The 15,568-nt window shown below is 40.9% G+C and overlaps 1 protein-coding gene across 1 annotated transcript in view; it reads left to right on the forward strand.

The window, feature by feature from the left end:
- Positions 1–1,596: 1,596 nt before the first annotated feature.
- AASDH (aminoadipate-semialdehyde dehydrogenase) overlaps positions 1,597–15,568 on the forward strand; it is a 47,635-nt gene continuing 33,663 nt past the window's right edge. The window contains exons 1-2 of the mRNA XM_083168632.1: positions 1,597–1,745; positions 3,793–4,040. Of these exons, the coding sequence (XP_083024758.1) occupies positions 3,808–4,040 (233 nt within the window). The 5' untranslated portion in view covers positions 1,597–1,745; positions 3,793–3,807. The remainder of the gene's footprint in view (positions 1,746–3,792; positions 4,041–15,568) is intronic.

The following is a 15,568-nucleotide window of genomic DNA, read 5'->3' on the forward strand; positions in this document are numbered from 1 at the left end:
TGCAGAGGTACAGTAAGGGAGGAGACCTGGCTTCTGTACCCAGAGGGACACTTCCTGTGTGCAGCCTTTGAGGTGATTGTGTCTGGCCCCATTGGGGAGACCACAACAATAATCTGCTAATCTGGTATTTCCCACATTCCCGAGGGGCATCGTTATCAGCAGGTAGCGCTTCTGTCATGGATAGGAACAATAGATAAAAGAGGGGGTATGCTGCGCTCATGAATAATACAATATAATTTGATAAGCAAAAAAGACAATTTTAATACACATTACTTACACATAATAAAGGAAATGAATGCTTAGATAAATGATATGAACAAAAAGGTGCATTATAAATGTGAGATAGTGTCACCCGTTGCTTGGTACTGTTGCTGATTGGATTAGCCATACTCATACCATACCTCCCAACTTTCGCAGATTCACTAATCTTGCCGCTATGGGGGCATGACCCAGAGGCTCTGTGAGCCTCTAGCCATGCCCCCAGCCCCCTGGCTGCGGGAATAGACGCTGTGTGCACGCGCACAGCGTTTATACCCCGCTGCTTAGCAGCTGACAGGGGGGACTCCCAACAGCCCCCCCCACACCGCGGGACACCGCCGCCCGCGGGTGGGACAGCGGGACAGGCCCTGACAATCGGGACTGTCCCGATAAAATCGGGACTGTTGGGAGGTATGCTCATACCCTCCAACGTGACCCATTGCATTCGGTACACAATGCTCTCTTCCTGGACTTACCTTTTAATGTATGAGTGTCGACACCTGAGTTGAAACACCTTCCTCTTCAATTACCTAGTTCCACAGAGATGATGGCAATCATACATTAAGAGGGAAGTCCAGGTGCAGAGCATTGTATACCGAATGCAATGGGTCATGTTGGAGGGTATGCATACTGAGATGGCGGTAGCCCATTGTAGCCTATGGGCTACACACCACACTGTCGGCGGGAGTTTCAGCGCTAATTGCGCATGCGCAGACCCCCTGGTGCCCGGCTCAGAACTTTGCGGGGACAGGCTTCATTCGGACTCGGAGCCCTGTCCCTGCGTGGCAGGGATAATAAACCCCAACATTAGGATCGCATTGTAAATGGGATCCGTGATAAATGCTTTGTTCCTGAATGCCCTAAAATTAAAGTGTTTTGCACGTCAGGCAGTAATTCATGAATTTCTCCATGCAGGTACTTGTCATCACTGCCAGTGCCAGTGGTGACAAGACTGTTATGTGGATCTGTAATTTTGACGGACTGGGAACTAGTAAATAAATATCAGGACTAGAAATGATGAAAGCTCTGTAGTGGCAGGAGATGCAGCGTTATCAGGGAGAATATTCAATGCAGAAAGAGAAAACTCCATAGAAACCCAGAGGCATTTATTATTATATAGTAGAGAACATTTAGTATCAGGGACTACGCAGCAAATAGCAGACATTGCGGATACATGGATCATGGACATGGAATTGCATTGCATGAAGAACATGATGTCACCGCCGGGGGGGCAGCACACTACAGTATACTATACACAGGCTGGGAGGCAGCAGCCGCCTGGTTTCTATAGTAACTGTGCAGCGTCGCTGGCTGCAGGAATAAATTGCTCCCGGGTCATGTGCGTGTCGCAGGCAGGAAAGGAGGCGGCGTCGTGTGACCTGTGCGCACTGAGTATGCATGGCGCGGCGGCAGCGCTGGGCTGCAGGGCCGGGACACCCTCCGATGGATGACAGAAGTGAGCTGGAGCCCGACCAGCCCCGGTGACGGTAACTAGCGCACATATTAGTGGTGGCCTCATGTCATCATGATCAGGGACACTGCGGCTGTGTCATTGTAGCATGCAGAACCGGAACATAGACAGCGTGCTGCTTGTATACAGCCCTTCCTGCATTGCACTTCCCAGTAGAACATTACCAGGCAAATACTGTTTGTTTTCACATAGGTAGGCAGCCTTTGGCAATCCAAGTGCTGCGGAACTACACATCCCAGCATGCATGGCCACAGTTTAAGTATGCCCTAACTGCAAATGTGTGTGAGTGCATGCTGTCTAGCTCAGAGCAGCAGCCACAGGTTCCTGCACGTTCCCCTTCACTTATGATTGCTGTCACGTGTCATTTCAACACTTGTGTCCGCGAAACATACATGGGATGTAAAGGAACAGAGCATTGCGTCCCTCCTTTTATAATTTACAGCAGGGGTGGGAAACCAAGGGCTGTTTGTATGTGGAAAAAATCCTTCGGGGGCCATATGTAAAATATTATCTTACAAATTTTCTTGCTGCAGCCGTCCCACGCTCCGGCGGCTGCTGCTGAATAGGCCTTACAGTCTCCGGCTGCTGTTGATTAAAAGGAATCTCGCGAGAACTACTGACCACTCACGAGAATTCCCCTGTACTTGACTCCAGGCAAAGCGGGCCACTCAGACCGGCTACTCAGACCGGGCCTGAGGTTCCCTACCCCTGATTTACAGTATGATGGAAGGTGGGAATGGGCTGCCCTGGCCCCTGGGTTCACCTTTCCAGAAGGTGACACTCGTGACTGACTCCTCCACATGCAGCAGTGCCAGATGTTGGAGAGGTAGGTATGGGTACACTTTACCAGAGGCTTTTGGAGGGGCCTGGGTCATGGGGCATACAGAATAGTGTTGACCAGCTGTGGTTCTACCAATTATGATTTTTAATTGTCAATAGAAAATCATCAATGGTTGACTGGCAATGAGGTTTGTTCAGGTGCAGTCGCAAAGTGTCTAATGTACACATTTTGGTCAATATTTTCTTACTTTGTGTGCATTTGAGCAGCAGTGTGCATGTGTATTAGTGTCACACCAAGGAATCAGTCCCAGTGTGTGGGGGGTGGTAATGGGGAATGGTCAGTCAAATCGCAAATGCAGGTATGTCCTGGCTGTTCAGATGGCATTTTTTTGGAGTTCTCTGCATTGTGGGAGAGAAGCTCAGTCTGCAATTACAGAGGCAATCAAGACCTGATTTGCATCAATGGTAACAATGTTATGGAAATTGTGCTCTGTTGGATGGAAATGATGCAATGTCAGTGAGAGTCCATAAGCTTAGGTTAGCTTCTGGCCATAATAGCATATACTGTACTGTACTCCCAATTGCATACTACAACTGTACCTGTTCTAGGCCCAATATTTTTCAACATCCAGACAATGCAGCATCAGTGGACCACCATCGATGGGGAAAAAAATGATTTGGCATCAACCACAGACCGATTGTTGCAAAACCTAAATGGTCGATGGCCACCCCTAAAGTTGATTAGTTTACATTAAAAAATGAATCCTCATATTTATATGTATCCTGGAAGGGACACTGACGATCATATTCAGATTAGGTTCCACATTTTTCAACCATCAAAAAACTGCATTTTCAAAGTTTTTGGGTCGATTTACATTTGACCTACAGTTTTAAATCAAAGGCAGATTTGTAAAAATTTTAAAATCTGTCCCCGTAAACTGCATAGTTGAAACATGACTAAAAACCGTCTGAAAACAGACACAATTGAATAGCAATATCTAATGACTGGTCAACTAAACATTCTAAAATGTAAGTAGCCATATAGCAAACTGAAAATGGGCCCGATTCAGCTATGAGTGTAATGTTGATTCTTTTCCGCATGCTTTCCACTGGTTTCCGCTCTAAAACACTGATAGATATTGCATGCTGAGAGTCACTTTCAGTGGGCTTTTCTGTAAGGTAACAGCAGTTGCTAGAGAGATGCAATTGTATCCAATGGTGATATTGCACCTGCCTGTAACAGCAATGCGCAACAGCAATAAATACATTCCATCTCCTCTTAGGCCTCTGGAATACAAATGGCGTGTTCCCTGCATGAGATGGTTGTGCAGGCTGCTGCAGCCCATGAAGACAGAAACGCAGTATGTTTTCAGACATACGGCGGGACTCCACTTTTCTGCACGTACCGGGAAATGATGCGGAGAGCCGAAGAGCTTACAGTTTTCCTAAAATCCCACATTAGTGATTTGGAACGCAAAGTCATTGGTCTCTATTGCCATCCAGGGATCCACCTGCCATCCTGGATTATGGGGTAAGCAATTACATTGCCATGTATTCCGATATTTCAGTATTACCTGTTTATTTCAGCTCTGACTGGGCGTGCATTTCCTGACGCATAGCTACCTATACCACAGATAAATAGACAACGTTAAAGATGGCGTTTAGTATTGGGTGTTACAGTAACACACATCACAATACTAGTAGGTGGGATGTGCTGTTGCCGTAGCAACCTTCGCCGGCTGAACATTTGCACATAATTGATCGGAGCGCAGACAGAATGCAAAATTCATGTAGCCGTGAAGTGCGGCCGTGATATCATCTTATATAATTATCAACAAGGAATCTGTTTTGGAATCCACAGAAATGTATTTAATCAGAGAATAAATGTGTTATCTATGCCTAATTATACAGGGTGTTTATATGAAATGTTCAGTCTCCCTGCCGGCATTTGCATTCAATAGGCTGTATAGTTGAGAGTATAGTTCATCAGATATTATTGATGGTTCTTTGGCACCACAGAATGGTTAGTTCCTCTGCTCTTACCCCGTAAGATCCGTACAGCAAAGATGGTAGTCAGTTGTGGAAAGGGGGAGCTCATATATCTCAACAAAGTGCGCTCTCTCTCAATTAATTGTTTTAATAATCTGTAGGGTTCCAGCTATTTCTGGGAGCAGCATACTAATAATACTATTTAGAGCATTCCAAGAAACAAAGATCCTTTTTGTTTATAGATTTTTATTCTTTCCTCTGCATTTTTTTTTTCTTTTGGTTGCGCCTGATTTTATATATTCTTATATAATATACATATTATTTACATACAACAGTAGATAGTGAACCATGTTCCGTCAAACTAAAAGTGACAGGTACCACGCCCACAACCACACCCAAGCACTCCCCTTTTACGCCCATTTCCACGCCCCTGGTACTTCCCATTATACGCTCACTTTTAATAGGTTTTGATATAAATAAGCTTACAATGTTATGAGGTGTTTAACCATTGAAATTCATTCTGCGATGATTTATTTGATTCAAGTGGGATATACTATATAAACCTCCTCTCTAGCATTCTGCAATGGCTAAGAACAAAAGATAGGAATAGTAGTTGCAGACACACTTAATCTGGTCCTGTAGTGTTTGCTAACTACTCTTAATTGCAAAACAGATGTGTGTATGCCATATGATCATCTGCTACTACAATGTGCCTAGTATTACAAATATATCAAGATAACTATGCTGACATCCGCATTTTACAATATATATCTATCTGGGCAAAAACAAAGAGGAAGGTGCGCTTCATGGTGCATTAAAAGGGTTTTTAATGAATAACAAATGTTGGACAAAGCGGAGCAGTGCATTTGCTCGTACCAGAATTAAAACAGGGTGGACTGGATACCACGTGACATGACATATATAAACCAGGCTAGGCAGCTGGGCAATCCTGGTCCCAAGGAACCGAGTACCTCAAAAGCACCCCCTGCTGGGTTGCGGGCAGACGCCTGAAGGAGAGCGGGATCGGGCGGAGAGTCCACAGGAGCAGCAAGCCAGTGAATGCGGATAGCCAGGCCCTTACTCGGTTCCTTGGGACCAGGATTGCCCAGCTGCCTAGCCTGGTTGATATATGTCAAGTCACGTGGTATCCAGTCCACCCTGTTTTAATTCTGGTACGAGCAAATGCCCTGCTCCGCTTTGTCCAACATTTGTTATTCATTAAAAACCCTTTTAATGCACCATGAAGTGCACCTTCCTCTTAGTTTTTGCCCAGATTTCTACCTCATTGGATCCTTGAGGATTTGTTTCTGAAGGTTGCTGCAGTCCGCACACATAAGGACTTTGGTCTTGGCTAATATATTCCTTCTACTCACTCAGCTAAAGGAACATTCACTGGATTTTCCAATTCCTACACTCAGCGCTGGTTTTACTATTTGATGATTATATATTTCTACGCCGGCTTGTAGAAATATTGAATGAATAAATAAAAAATAAATCCTGCAGATTGTTAATCCTAACAAACTATATTAATCCAGATTTGTCACAAGTGAGAAACCTTTTTTTTTTTTTTTTTTGTAACAGCCAGGTTGTCAGGCAGGAAATTGCTTATAGTTAGAAAATGTGTTTAAGCACGCATTAAAAACCATTCTGTGTATAAACATTGTAAATTCAAACAGTTTGATCTATTTTGGACTGTATTTTCATTTAGCAAATGTAACAAAAATTTGTATTGAATTTAAATTAGCGCTAACTAGTCTAACACAATAGAACACTGTCCAAGCTCAAGATGGTTAATGATTAGTTGTGTAAAGCTGTATATTATGAAATTGTGCTTGTAAATACCTGTCATGTTTATATTCTAAATAAAAGGCATTTCTATATAGAATTTAATTTCATAAAATTAGTTCTGTATCATTATCCAGAGAAAAACTATGCATTTAATAATAAATTAAATGAATTTTAAAACATCCGTTGTACACACCCACCTATAACTCCACCCGCAGGGGCTGGGCTTTGCATGGGGCAGCAACATTTCAGCTTTATAAGGCACGGCCTCTATACATTGATTCCACTACATCTGCAAAATCTCCCAGAGAGGATTGTGGACCAGAAATATATTGTACCAGAATTATGTAAGTAATATTTAAAATTATTGACCCCTTTTTTTTTTTTTTTTTTTTTTAAATGATGGGTTACCATCTTAGACACTAAGAACTCTGATGCTCATATACTAATGTTGTGATTACTTAACCCTAAGCAATCAATATTCTTATACCACATCTTCTGATTATATGCTAATGCCAACCTTTATGTGATATCATTTTTGCTAAAAGTTGATTTGTAACTAATAAATGCAAGGTAAAGCGCATAAACTTATGTTCCAGTGTGTTCCTTTTTTTCAGAATGATTTATAATAGTTGAATGCTTTAGTCTTGTGTATACAGTTACAGAATGTTTTTATCTATTACGTATGAATTAGCAGCATCTAGTGTTTATTTTGGTAATGCATTAGTGTTAGAAATTAACATTTTATGTCTTTATTTAAAAAAAAAAAAAAATGATCACAATTACAGGTGCAATGTTTTACTGTATTTAAAATTAGTTTTTGTTTCATAAGCGCTGTGTAATGTGTTTTAGCGTATGTGACTTAATCATGCACATTTAAAATAAAATATATTTTTTTCAGTTTTACAGCATTAAGGTTATTTTAAGACGTGGCCTAGGAAACAAATAAATAATGGTGGTATGTATTTATATATGATTTAGTTGATCGCAGAGTCATTAAAATAAGTTTACACGAATGTATTATTATGTAAAAAAAAGTTATTTTTATTATATCTTGTTTTAACATTCAAATAGCCAGAATGTCTTTGAGATTTCAGACAATGATAGAAACATAGAATTTGACGGCAGATAAGAACCACTTGGCCCATTTAGTCTGCCCCTTTTTTAAACATGTTACCTCACACCATATTTGATCCTTATATTGTTGTAAGGATATCAATATGCCTATCCCAAGCATGTTTAAATTGTACTACTGTATTTGCCTCTACCACCTCTGATGGGAGGCTATTCCACTTATCTACTGCTCTTTCTGTGAAGTAATTCTTCCTCAAATTTCCCCTGAATCTTCCTCCCTCTAGTTTCAGTGCATGTCCTCGTGTTCTGCTGCTCCTCTTCCTGTGAAGAATGTCTCCCACCTGTACCTTGTTAAAACCCTTGATATATTTGAAAGTTTCTATCATGTCCCCCCTTTCTCTTATCTGCTCTAAAGTATACATATTAAGATCTTTTAGTCTTTCCTGGTACGTTCTGTGATGTAGGCCATGCACCATTTTAGTTGCTCTTCTTTGTACAGTCTCTAATGATATGATCACAAGCCTTAGACAAGCTGATACGGCAGTTAATCAGCCACTAGCCCGAAAGTAGTTCAGCGTTGTTTGATGGTCATATATATTTGGTGTGTATATATACTTTGTTTTTAAATGTTTATGATCACATAATTAAAATTACATCATTTTACGCAGGGCCGGGCAGTCAGGACCTGATAAGTCCAGCGCCAAATGATGTAGAATACGCGTTTGATATTGAAATGTTTCAGGACCCTTCTCCGACATACGCTGAGTCACAGCAGTGGCAAACAAGCTGTAAATATGATTGATCACGCAATGTGAATTTATGTTTTTAAAATGAATGTGTGATGATTTTAAATAATGCTTTGTAATTTACAGTTAGCCCTACACAACCATGCGTGGAAGCAAATATGGAAAAGTTTATACACGCCTTGTCAATGTGTCCACCACCGGCGCTGGAATAAGAGTTTTGTATTGAGTGTAAGTTAATTAAACACCGATATGTACATGTTACGCGTGTTTAAATCTATATTTTTTCCACAGAGCAATGTCAATTATATTTGTATAGTCAACAGGTGTGTTTATTTTTTATTTTTTTTAGCATTCAATGAAGCATTAAATAACTTGACGGAATATAGCGATATACATACATCGGATGATGAAATCGTTGAAGAACCAGAGTCCCATACAAGCACACCTGGGATAACAATGCCGCATTCGCACAAAGATGACAAGGAGAATCAATATGTATTGACGGAGCAGCCGCATTCGCACAATGGTGTCGAAGAGAATCAACACGTGACGATACAGCCGAACAAACATTATCATCTAACTGGTTCTACGCCGTTGATAATTAATCATCTGTACAGTAAAATTAAACCAAACAGTGGAATGAGTGGTATGTCACGTACAACACCATCGGTTGATGAAACACGTAAACAACGGGTGTGAAGAGGAAATTGGATTATATAGACAAACCAGTGTCTGAAAGGAGGAGGTTGACTCCTTTCAAGATATGCCAACTAACTGTAATAGTAACAAATTAAAGAAGTTGACCAATCGGGACGATGATGTTGAACAAACAACCTGCGTTAGTGTTAAAACTGTTGCAGAGTGCACAAAAGTTAAAAAGGTCAAGATTAGAGGTATAAATTAAAATAGGGTTATAATAACGCCACACACACAGGCTGAACCCATTATAATTCCAGATACTCAGGATGTCCCGAGTATATTTCCAGGAACACAGGATGGTCTCATAATCTTACCAGACACTCATGCTGACCCTGTAATAATGTCAGATACTCAGGATCTGCCCATTAAAATGGCAGACGCTCAGTCTGATCCCTTCATAAATACAGGTGATGGATTATGATTTATATCAAGATGGACAGGTGCTTTATGTGACCGACATAGAACAGGAAGATGATAATGTTACAGTGCAGCCAAACAAAGGGGTTAGTGTGTCTGTGGATGTGCATCATTCAGAAGCAAAAGATGAGGTTGTTGCAGGACCATCAGGCTTAGGTTCAACAGGGGCGCGTGTTGGAAAACAAACACGTCCATCACATCACAACAAGATGGCTGATATTGTTGCCGGTACATCAGTCGTAGCTTCATCAGGAGTTGTAGGAAAAACTCTATAGGCAACTCCGGCAGGTCATAGCATGCAAGTTTAGCAGCAGAAATAAAATATAAAGCATTGTTAGGATCTGATTGGAGGGAAGCCGATTACACAAACCATATTTCTACAGGTCTGTTGATGCAACTAACAGAAATAATGCGTGGCGGCAACGCGACCAGAGTGCTCTCAATAAGTTTATTAAGCGATATATGGAACTCGCAATAGAACGGATAAGTCTAGTTAGGGAGACAAGTGAATTCCTAGAGGCTAACACATTTGGTAAAAAAAAGAAATGACTAGTCATTACAGGGCGCGGTTTGAACCGCTTTGCAATGTGTAGATCACAGCGCCATAAATTTAAAAGTAAAAAGGGCTATAAGGACATTAATAAACTTAAGAAAAAATAAACGACTTCGACTGACACGACAAGGTGCACATAGGTTAAGGGACCAGATTGACAACACAACGTCGCAACACATAGATAGACGACCAGCACAGCTGGATAGCATTGAACTCGTAGCATCACCTATACCGGATGATCCAGTATCATCGCCTGGTAATAATGAGGCAGCGCAACCTGTGTTTTTTTTTTTTTTTTTTTTTAGAATCCATCGACCGATACGAACGAGATTATCCCAATTTCAGAGCATCTGAAATCCATCATCATTTCCGTTTTGTTAATTTGAATAGGATTGCATCATTTGTAGACGCAATGGGCGCAATACACGATGCAATTCAGAACTTGCTCGACAGCTACATGGTTAATGTTGAGCCTAATGATCGTGTGCAGTTAAGGTTGGAGGGTGGTGGTTTACACAACGCCATCTATTCACACCGTAAACCACACATGTTGTTAGACACCATCAGTTTTTTGAATCAGATAACAAATACGCTGCAAAGTAATGCTGAGGTTTTATTCGATACAGAGTTGAAATTTGTGATCTCTGTTTTCAAGAATAGCGTAGGTGGTGCCCTGACAGGCAGACGCCTTCGTAGAATACCTCAGTCTCATTTATAGAGAAACACAGACGTTTGTTATACGATTTCAATAACTTTGATGGTGATATGTTCCTGGCTACTAGTCTCTGCGAACTTCTGAACAAAGATAATGCCACAGATCACGTAATACACGCGCGGGCTCTCAAGCTTTATAAAGCTTTGAATTTGACCCTTGATAAAATGATCAGCTTTAGTGATGTTGGGGCAGATGTATTAAGCCTTAACAAGAGATAAATGCAAGGGTGATAAAGAGAGATAAATGTCCAGCCAATCACCTGCTAACTGCCATGTTACAGGCTGGGTTTGAAAACAGTCAGTAAGGAGCTGATTGGCTGGACATTTATCTCTCCTTATCACACTTGCATTTATCTCTTGTTAAGGCTTAATACATCTGCCCCATTGTTTTTTGTTTTTTTTTAAACCATTTAAAAGCAACAATTAAAATATTATATTTCAGCAATGGTGATTGGCGTGACTTTTGCACAGAGGGTGCGTACAAAGACAACAAACTGTTTTATGGCACGATGGGCATTACTATGGAATTTTGGATACTAAAGCCTTCATTGGCGCACGCCATTTCTGCAAGTTTTGCGCAATGGCTTATCCTAGAGATAAGTACGACTAGGGATGCCAATCCCTGGGCATATTTTCAATTCCGTAATTCGGGATTGAAAAATGCCCAATCCCGAGATTGGCTTGCTTTATACAAAAACCCGCCCCAGCTACAGGTACGGTGCGGGTGGCCGATGGAGCTGGGCTGTAGGCAGGAGGATGCAGCCTGGGTGGGCGGGCGATGGTATGGAGTCCGGTAAGAGCCGATGCAGGGTGGGTGGGCGTTACGGTAAGAGGTCAGCGCGGAGCGCAGTGTGCGCATGCGCAGTCTAATCCCGGGTTTGGAAACTCCAATCCCGGGATTGAAATCCCGCCGTTTTAGGGGCCAAATCCTGGGATCCCGCCAATCCCGGGATTGGCCACCCTAAGCACGACTTTTTTTTTTTTTTTTTTTTTTTGTGTAAGTCCTGTCTCAGACAGCATTGTGTTGATACTGGTCAGGCAGAGCTAAGGTGTCCTCAGTGTAGGGTGTTTTGCAGGTCAACAGACTGCTTAGAGATCCACAAGTCTCTAGCGCTGGATCTGAAAATACAGTGTCTTCAAAAAATGTATTGCGATCGATGTGGTAGGTACACCATACCCACCCACGAGTGTCATGGTATGACATGCCCCATTTGCAAAGTGAATGTTGACAATTTTGCAGGTCATATGTGCTATATTCAAAACCTTAAACCATCAGATCCTAATTTGAAATATATTTTTTATGATTTTGAATGCATGCAAGAAACAGGGGTACACATACCAAATTACTGTTACGCATTAACACTGGCGGATGAGAAATACTGGGAGTTTCAGGGCTCCGCTTGTATTGATGATTTTGTAAAAACATTAATGAAACCAAAATTTGAGGGGTACACCTTCATAGCCCATAATGCTGGGTGTTACAATGCGTACTTTATAATATGTCAAATTATTTTTAAAAAATTGAAAACTTCTGTGTTGGCGCAGGGAGGTAAACTGTTGTGTATAATGGTGTGTGATTTAAATATTAATTTTATAGACTCAATGGGTTCTGAGGGTTCAAAAGGCCATTTCCCTCACTTCTTTAATACAGCCGCCAGCCAAAATTATATAGGCGCTATGCCTGATATTCAGCATGTTGGCATGCAATATATGATGGAATCAGAAAAGGTTGAATTCAAAGAATGTTATGAGAAATACAAGCATAAGTCATTTAACTTCCAGGATGAGCTTAAATGCTATTGCAAGGATGATGTGATAATATTACAGAGGGCTTGTAAGGTATTCAGACACCGTTGTATCGATGACCGAAGGAAGATGTTGTGTATATAAGAAATAAGCTGGTCATTGTTAAGAGACATGTTGATCCTTTTCATCTGACCACTTTAGCATTGGTTTGCATGGCTATGTAACGATGTAGGTTTTTGAAGGAAAATACAGTGGCGCTTTTTCTGGGTGATAACTATCATAAAACGCAGAAGCGTTACTCAACACCAGCTATACAGTCGTTAATGTACATAGCACATACAGAAGGCGTAGACATAAGACATGCGTTACAAGGAGGTGAAAAGAAAGTTGGTAGCTACTACCTGGACGGTTATTCAGTGATTGATGGGGTACAAACAGCGTTTTGAGTTCCAAGGTTGTTTTTTATCACAGTTGTATCGCTTGTTACAATCCCGATGATGTAAACAAAGTGACTGAAACGACCTACGGTCAATTGCGCCACAAGACATTGGTGAGAATGAACTTTCTTAAGCACTGTGGCTTACATTTGCATGTTATTTGGGAATACGAATGGAAAAAAATGTTACAGGACGATACCAGTCTACAGGATTTTCTTAAGGGCCAAGGTTTGCCTGAATCCTTGGATCCGCGAGATGCGCTTTACGGCGGCCGCACAAATGCCATAAAGATTTATCGTAAAACAGATCAGGACCAGCAGATAGATACACAACTATGATTTTACCAGTCTGTACCCATTTGTCACCAAAACCTATCCTGTAAAACATCCCAGAATCATTTATAAAGATTTCGGTGATATCAGATTATATTTTGGCATTGCTAAAGTAAAAGTGTACCCACCATGTGGGCTTTTCTTTCTGGTTCTACCTGTTAAAATGCTTGGTAAACAAATGTTTCCTTTATGTTGCACATGCACCGAGTCTGGACAGACAGTAGTGCGAGCATACTCATGAGGAATGAGCCTTCGTCGGTACGTGGTGTACCGTAGAGATACATTTAGCGGTTCACAAAGGTTACAAAGTGTGTAAAATCTATGAATTGTGGCAATTTGATGAGCAATCCGACATGTTCTTTTAAGAGTACATCTTAGGGACAAACAAGAGGCATCTGGTTATCCCGATTGGTGTAGAGACTCTGAGAAATGCCAAGAGTATATAGATGCCTATCAAAAAAAATGAAGGGGTATCATTACGCCCAGGTTATATTTATCACAATCCTGCCAAGAGACAGCTATCAAAACTTTTTTTGAATTAGTTGTGGGGTAAATTTGGCCAAAGAAGTAACCCAATACGGAGATAGTATCAAATCCCGACACGCTTTTTGTATACGTGTTTTTACCACGCTATGAGGTGTCTGCTTTAGCTTTCATAGATGATGACACGGTTATGATAAACTGTAATATGCCAAAGATCATTATACCAGATCGAGTAATTGTAATATATTTATAGCTGCAGTAACAACAGTGTATGCCTGTATTGAACTGTACAATTTGCTGGATAGATTGCAAGATCGTTGTCTTTACCACGATACAGACACTGTCATTTTTGTCAGCAGGCCCGGTGATTGGAATCCACCATTGTGTGATTATCTAGGCAAACTGACTAGCGAAATCCCTGCCGATGTGCTTATGACAGATGTTTGTCTCAGCGGGTCCCAAGTCATACGGTTATTTTTTTTTTTTATTTATATTTCTTATAACGGAAAGACCGTTTTAAAAGTGAAAGGTATCTCGCTGAATGTTAATGCTCAACATGTTAATTTTGAAAGTCTAAAAGAAATGGTCGTAGATTATCCTTTTAAACCCTGAAGGCCCCAATCAGAAAAAAAAATTGTGATAAGTCAACCAGGTATCAGTGCGGTTTAAAAAGTATTGGCAGATTGAAACGCGCGTGCTTCAGAAAACCCAAAGTGTGTTTACACTAAACAGATGCTTACAGATAACTTCACAACGCTTCAGTTTGGGTATTAAGATGGATATCCGACTTCAACACCCCATTTCATTTATTTTAGCAGGTCCCTCCAATTCGGGTTAAAGTTATTTTGTGAAAATGCTGCTGCAAAATTCTGCAACGCACCTTATCGCACGTTTCCGATCATATTGTTTGGTTTTACGCTTGTTGGCAATCTATGTACGACCAGCTGCTGCGTGATATTCCCAGTATGAGTTTTATAGAATGACTGCCTGAAACTTTTTTTAATTACCAACTTTTTCCCCCCTTTAGCTGTGGTTGATGATCTGATGGAATCAGCTAGTAATAATTCAGAGATTGAGAAAGCTTTTACAAAGTAGGTACACCATAGAATTCTCATTATCCTGTATCTTGTGCAAAATGTGTTTTGTCAGGGTAAGCAGAACTATACATTTAAATACAAAATATATGGTTCTTTTCAAAAACCCTAAGGATATCCCCGTAAATCAAGGTTCTTTTTAGAGTCTTTTGAAGATGCAAACAGTACGCCTTATGGGTATTTACTGGTTGATTTAAGAAACAACACACTTGATGAGTACCGTTTACGAAGCGTTTTATTTCCGCCAGATCTACCAGTTGCGTATGTCCTTAAAAAGCATGCTTCTAAAAAGCGGTAATTTTACAACTTTTAGTCATTCCCCGTAGTATAACCAACAGTTAGCATGTCGGTGCGTTTATGCCGCAATTGGGTGCTTTTAAAGGCAACGCAGACTCAAAGAAACACTATTTTATCTACTGTTTCAAACGATTTGGTGACAGCCATTTGTGAGATTGCGCTCAACACACTGAAAGGTAAAATACCGTTATCACAACAACCGTTGAATTACCTTAAAAAGAACCTTATAAAAGCACTTTGTAATAAGAAATGCACCATTGGTGAAAAGAAGCCGTTGGTGAAACAGTCCGGTGGATTTATAGGCTCGTTGCTTGGTTTTGCTATACCATTAATAACTGGTCTCCTGACTAATCGTTGATGGAATACGCTGAGAAAAATGTATCTGGTGCCTCAGCAGCAGATAGAACGTCTACGCAACAAACCGGTTAATGATGATATACGTAAAACTGTCACGCAAGGTCTGGATGTAGAGATCACAAACATATACTACAGAATAATGATTTATCAGAGTAAGCAGTCTGATAGAGAATTGTCAACTTTAACTCTTAACGCCCGAAACACCAACTGTTCTCAAACAAACAACCCGGTCAGTCGGACGAATCTGACTCGGTTTATCACAAAGTTGTGGGTGGCGTTTTATGCCCGGTACAGGAAGAACTCTGAAATTCTTTTGAGTAAAATGGCCAGTTCTAA

Source organism: Crinia signifera, chromosome 1 (genome assembly GCF_055691185.1).
Source record: "Crinia signifera chromosome 1, ASM5569118v1, whole genome shotgun sequence".
Lineage (NCBI taxonomy): Eukaryota > Metazoa > Chordata > Amphibia > Anura > Myobatrachidae > Crinia > Crinia signifera.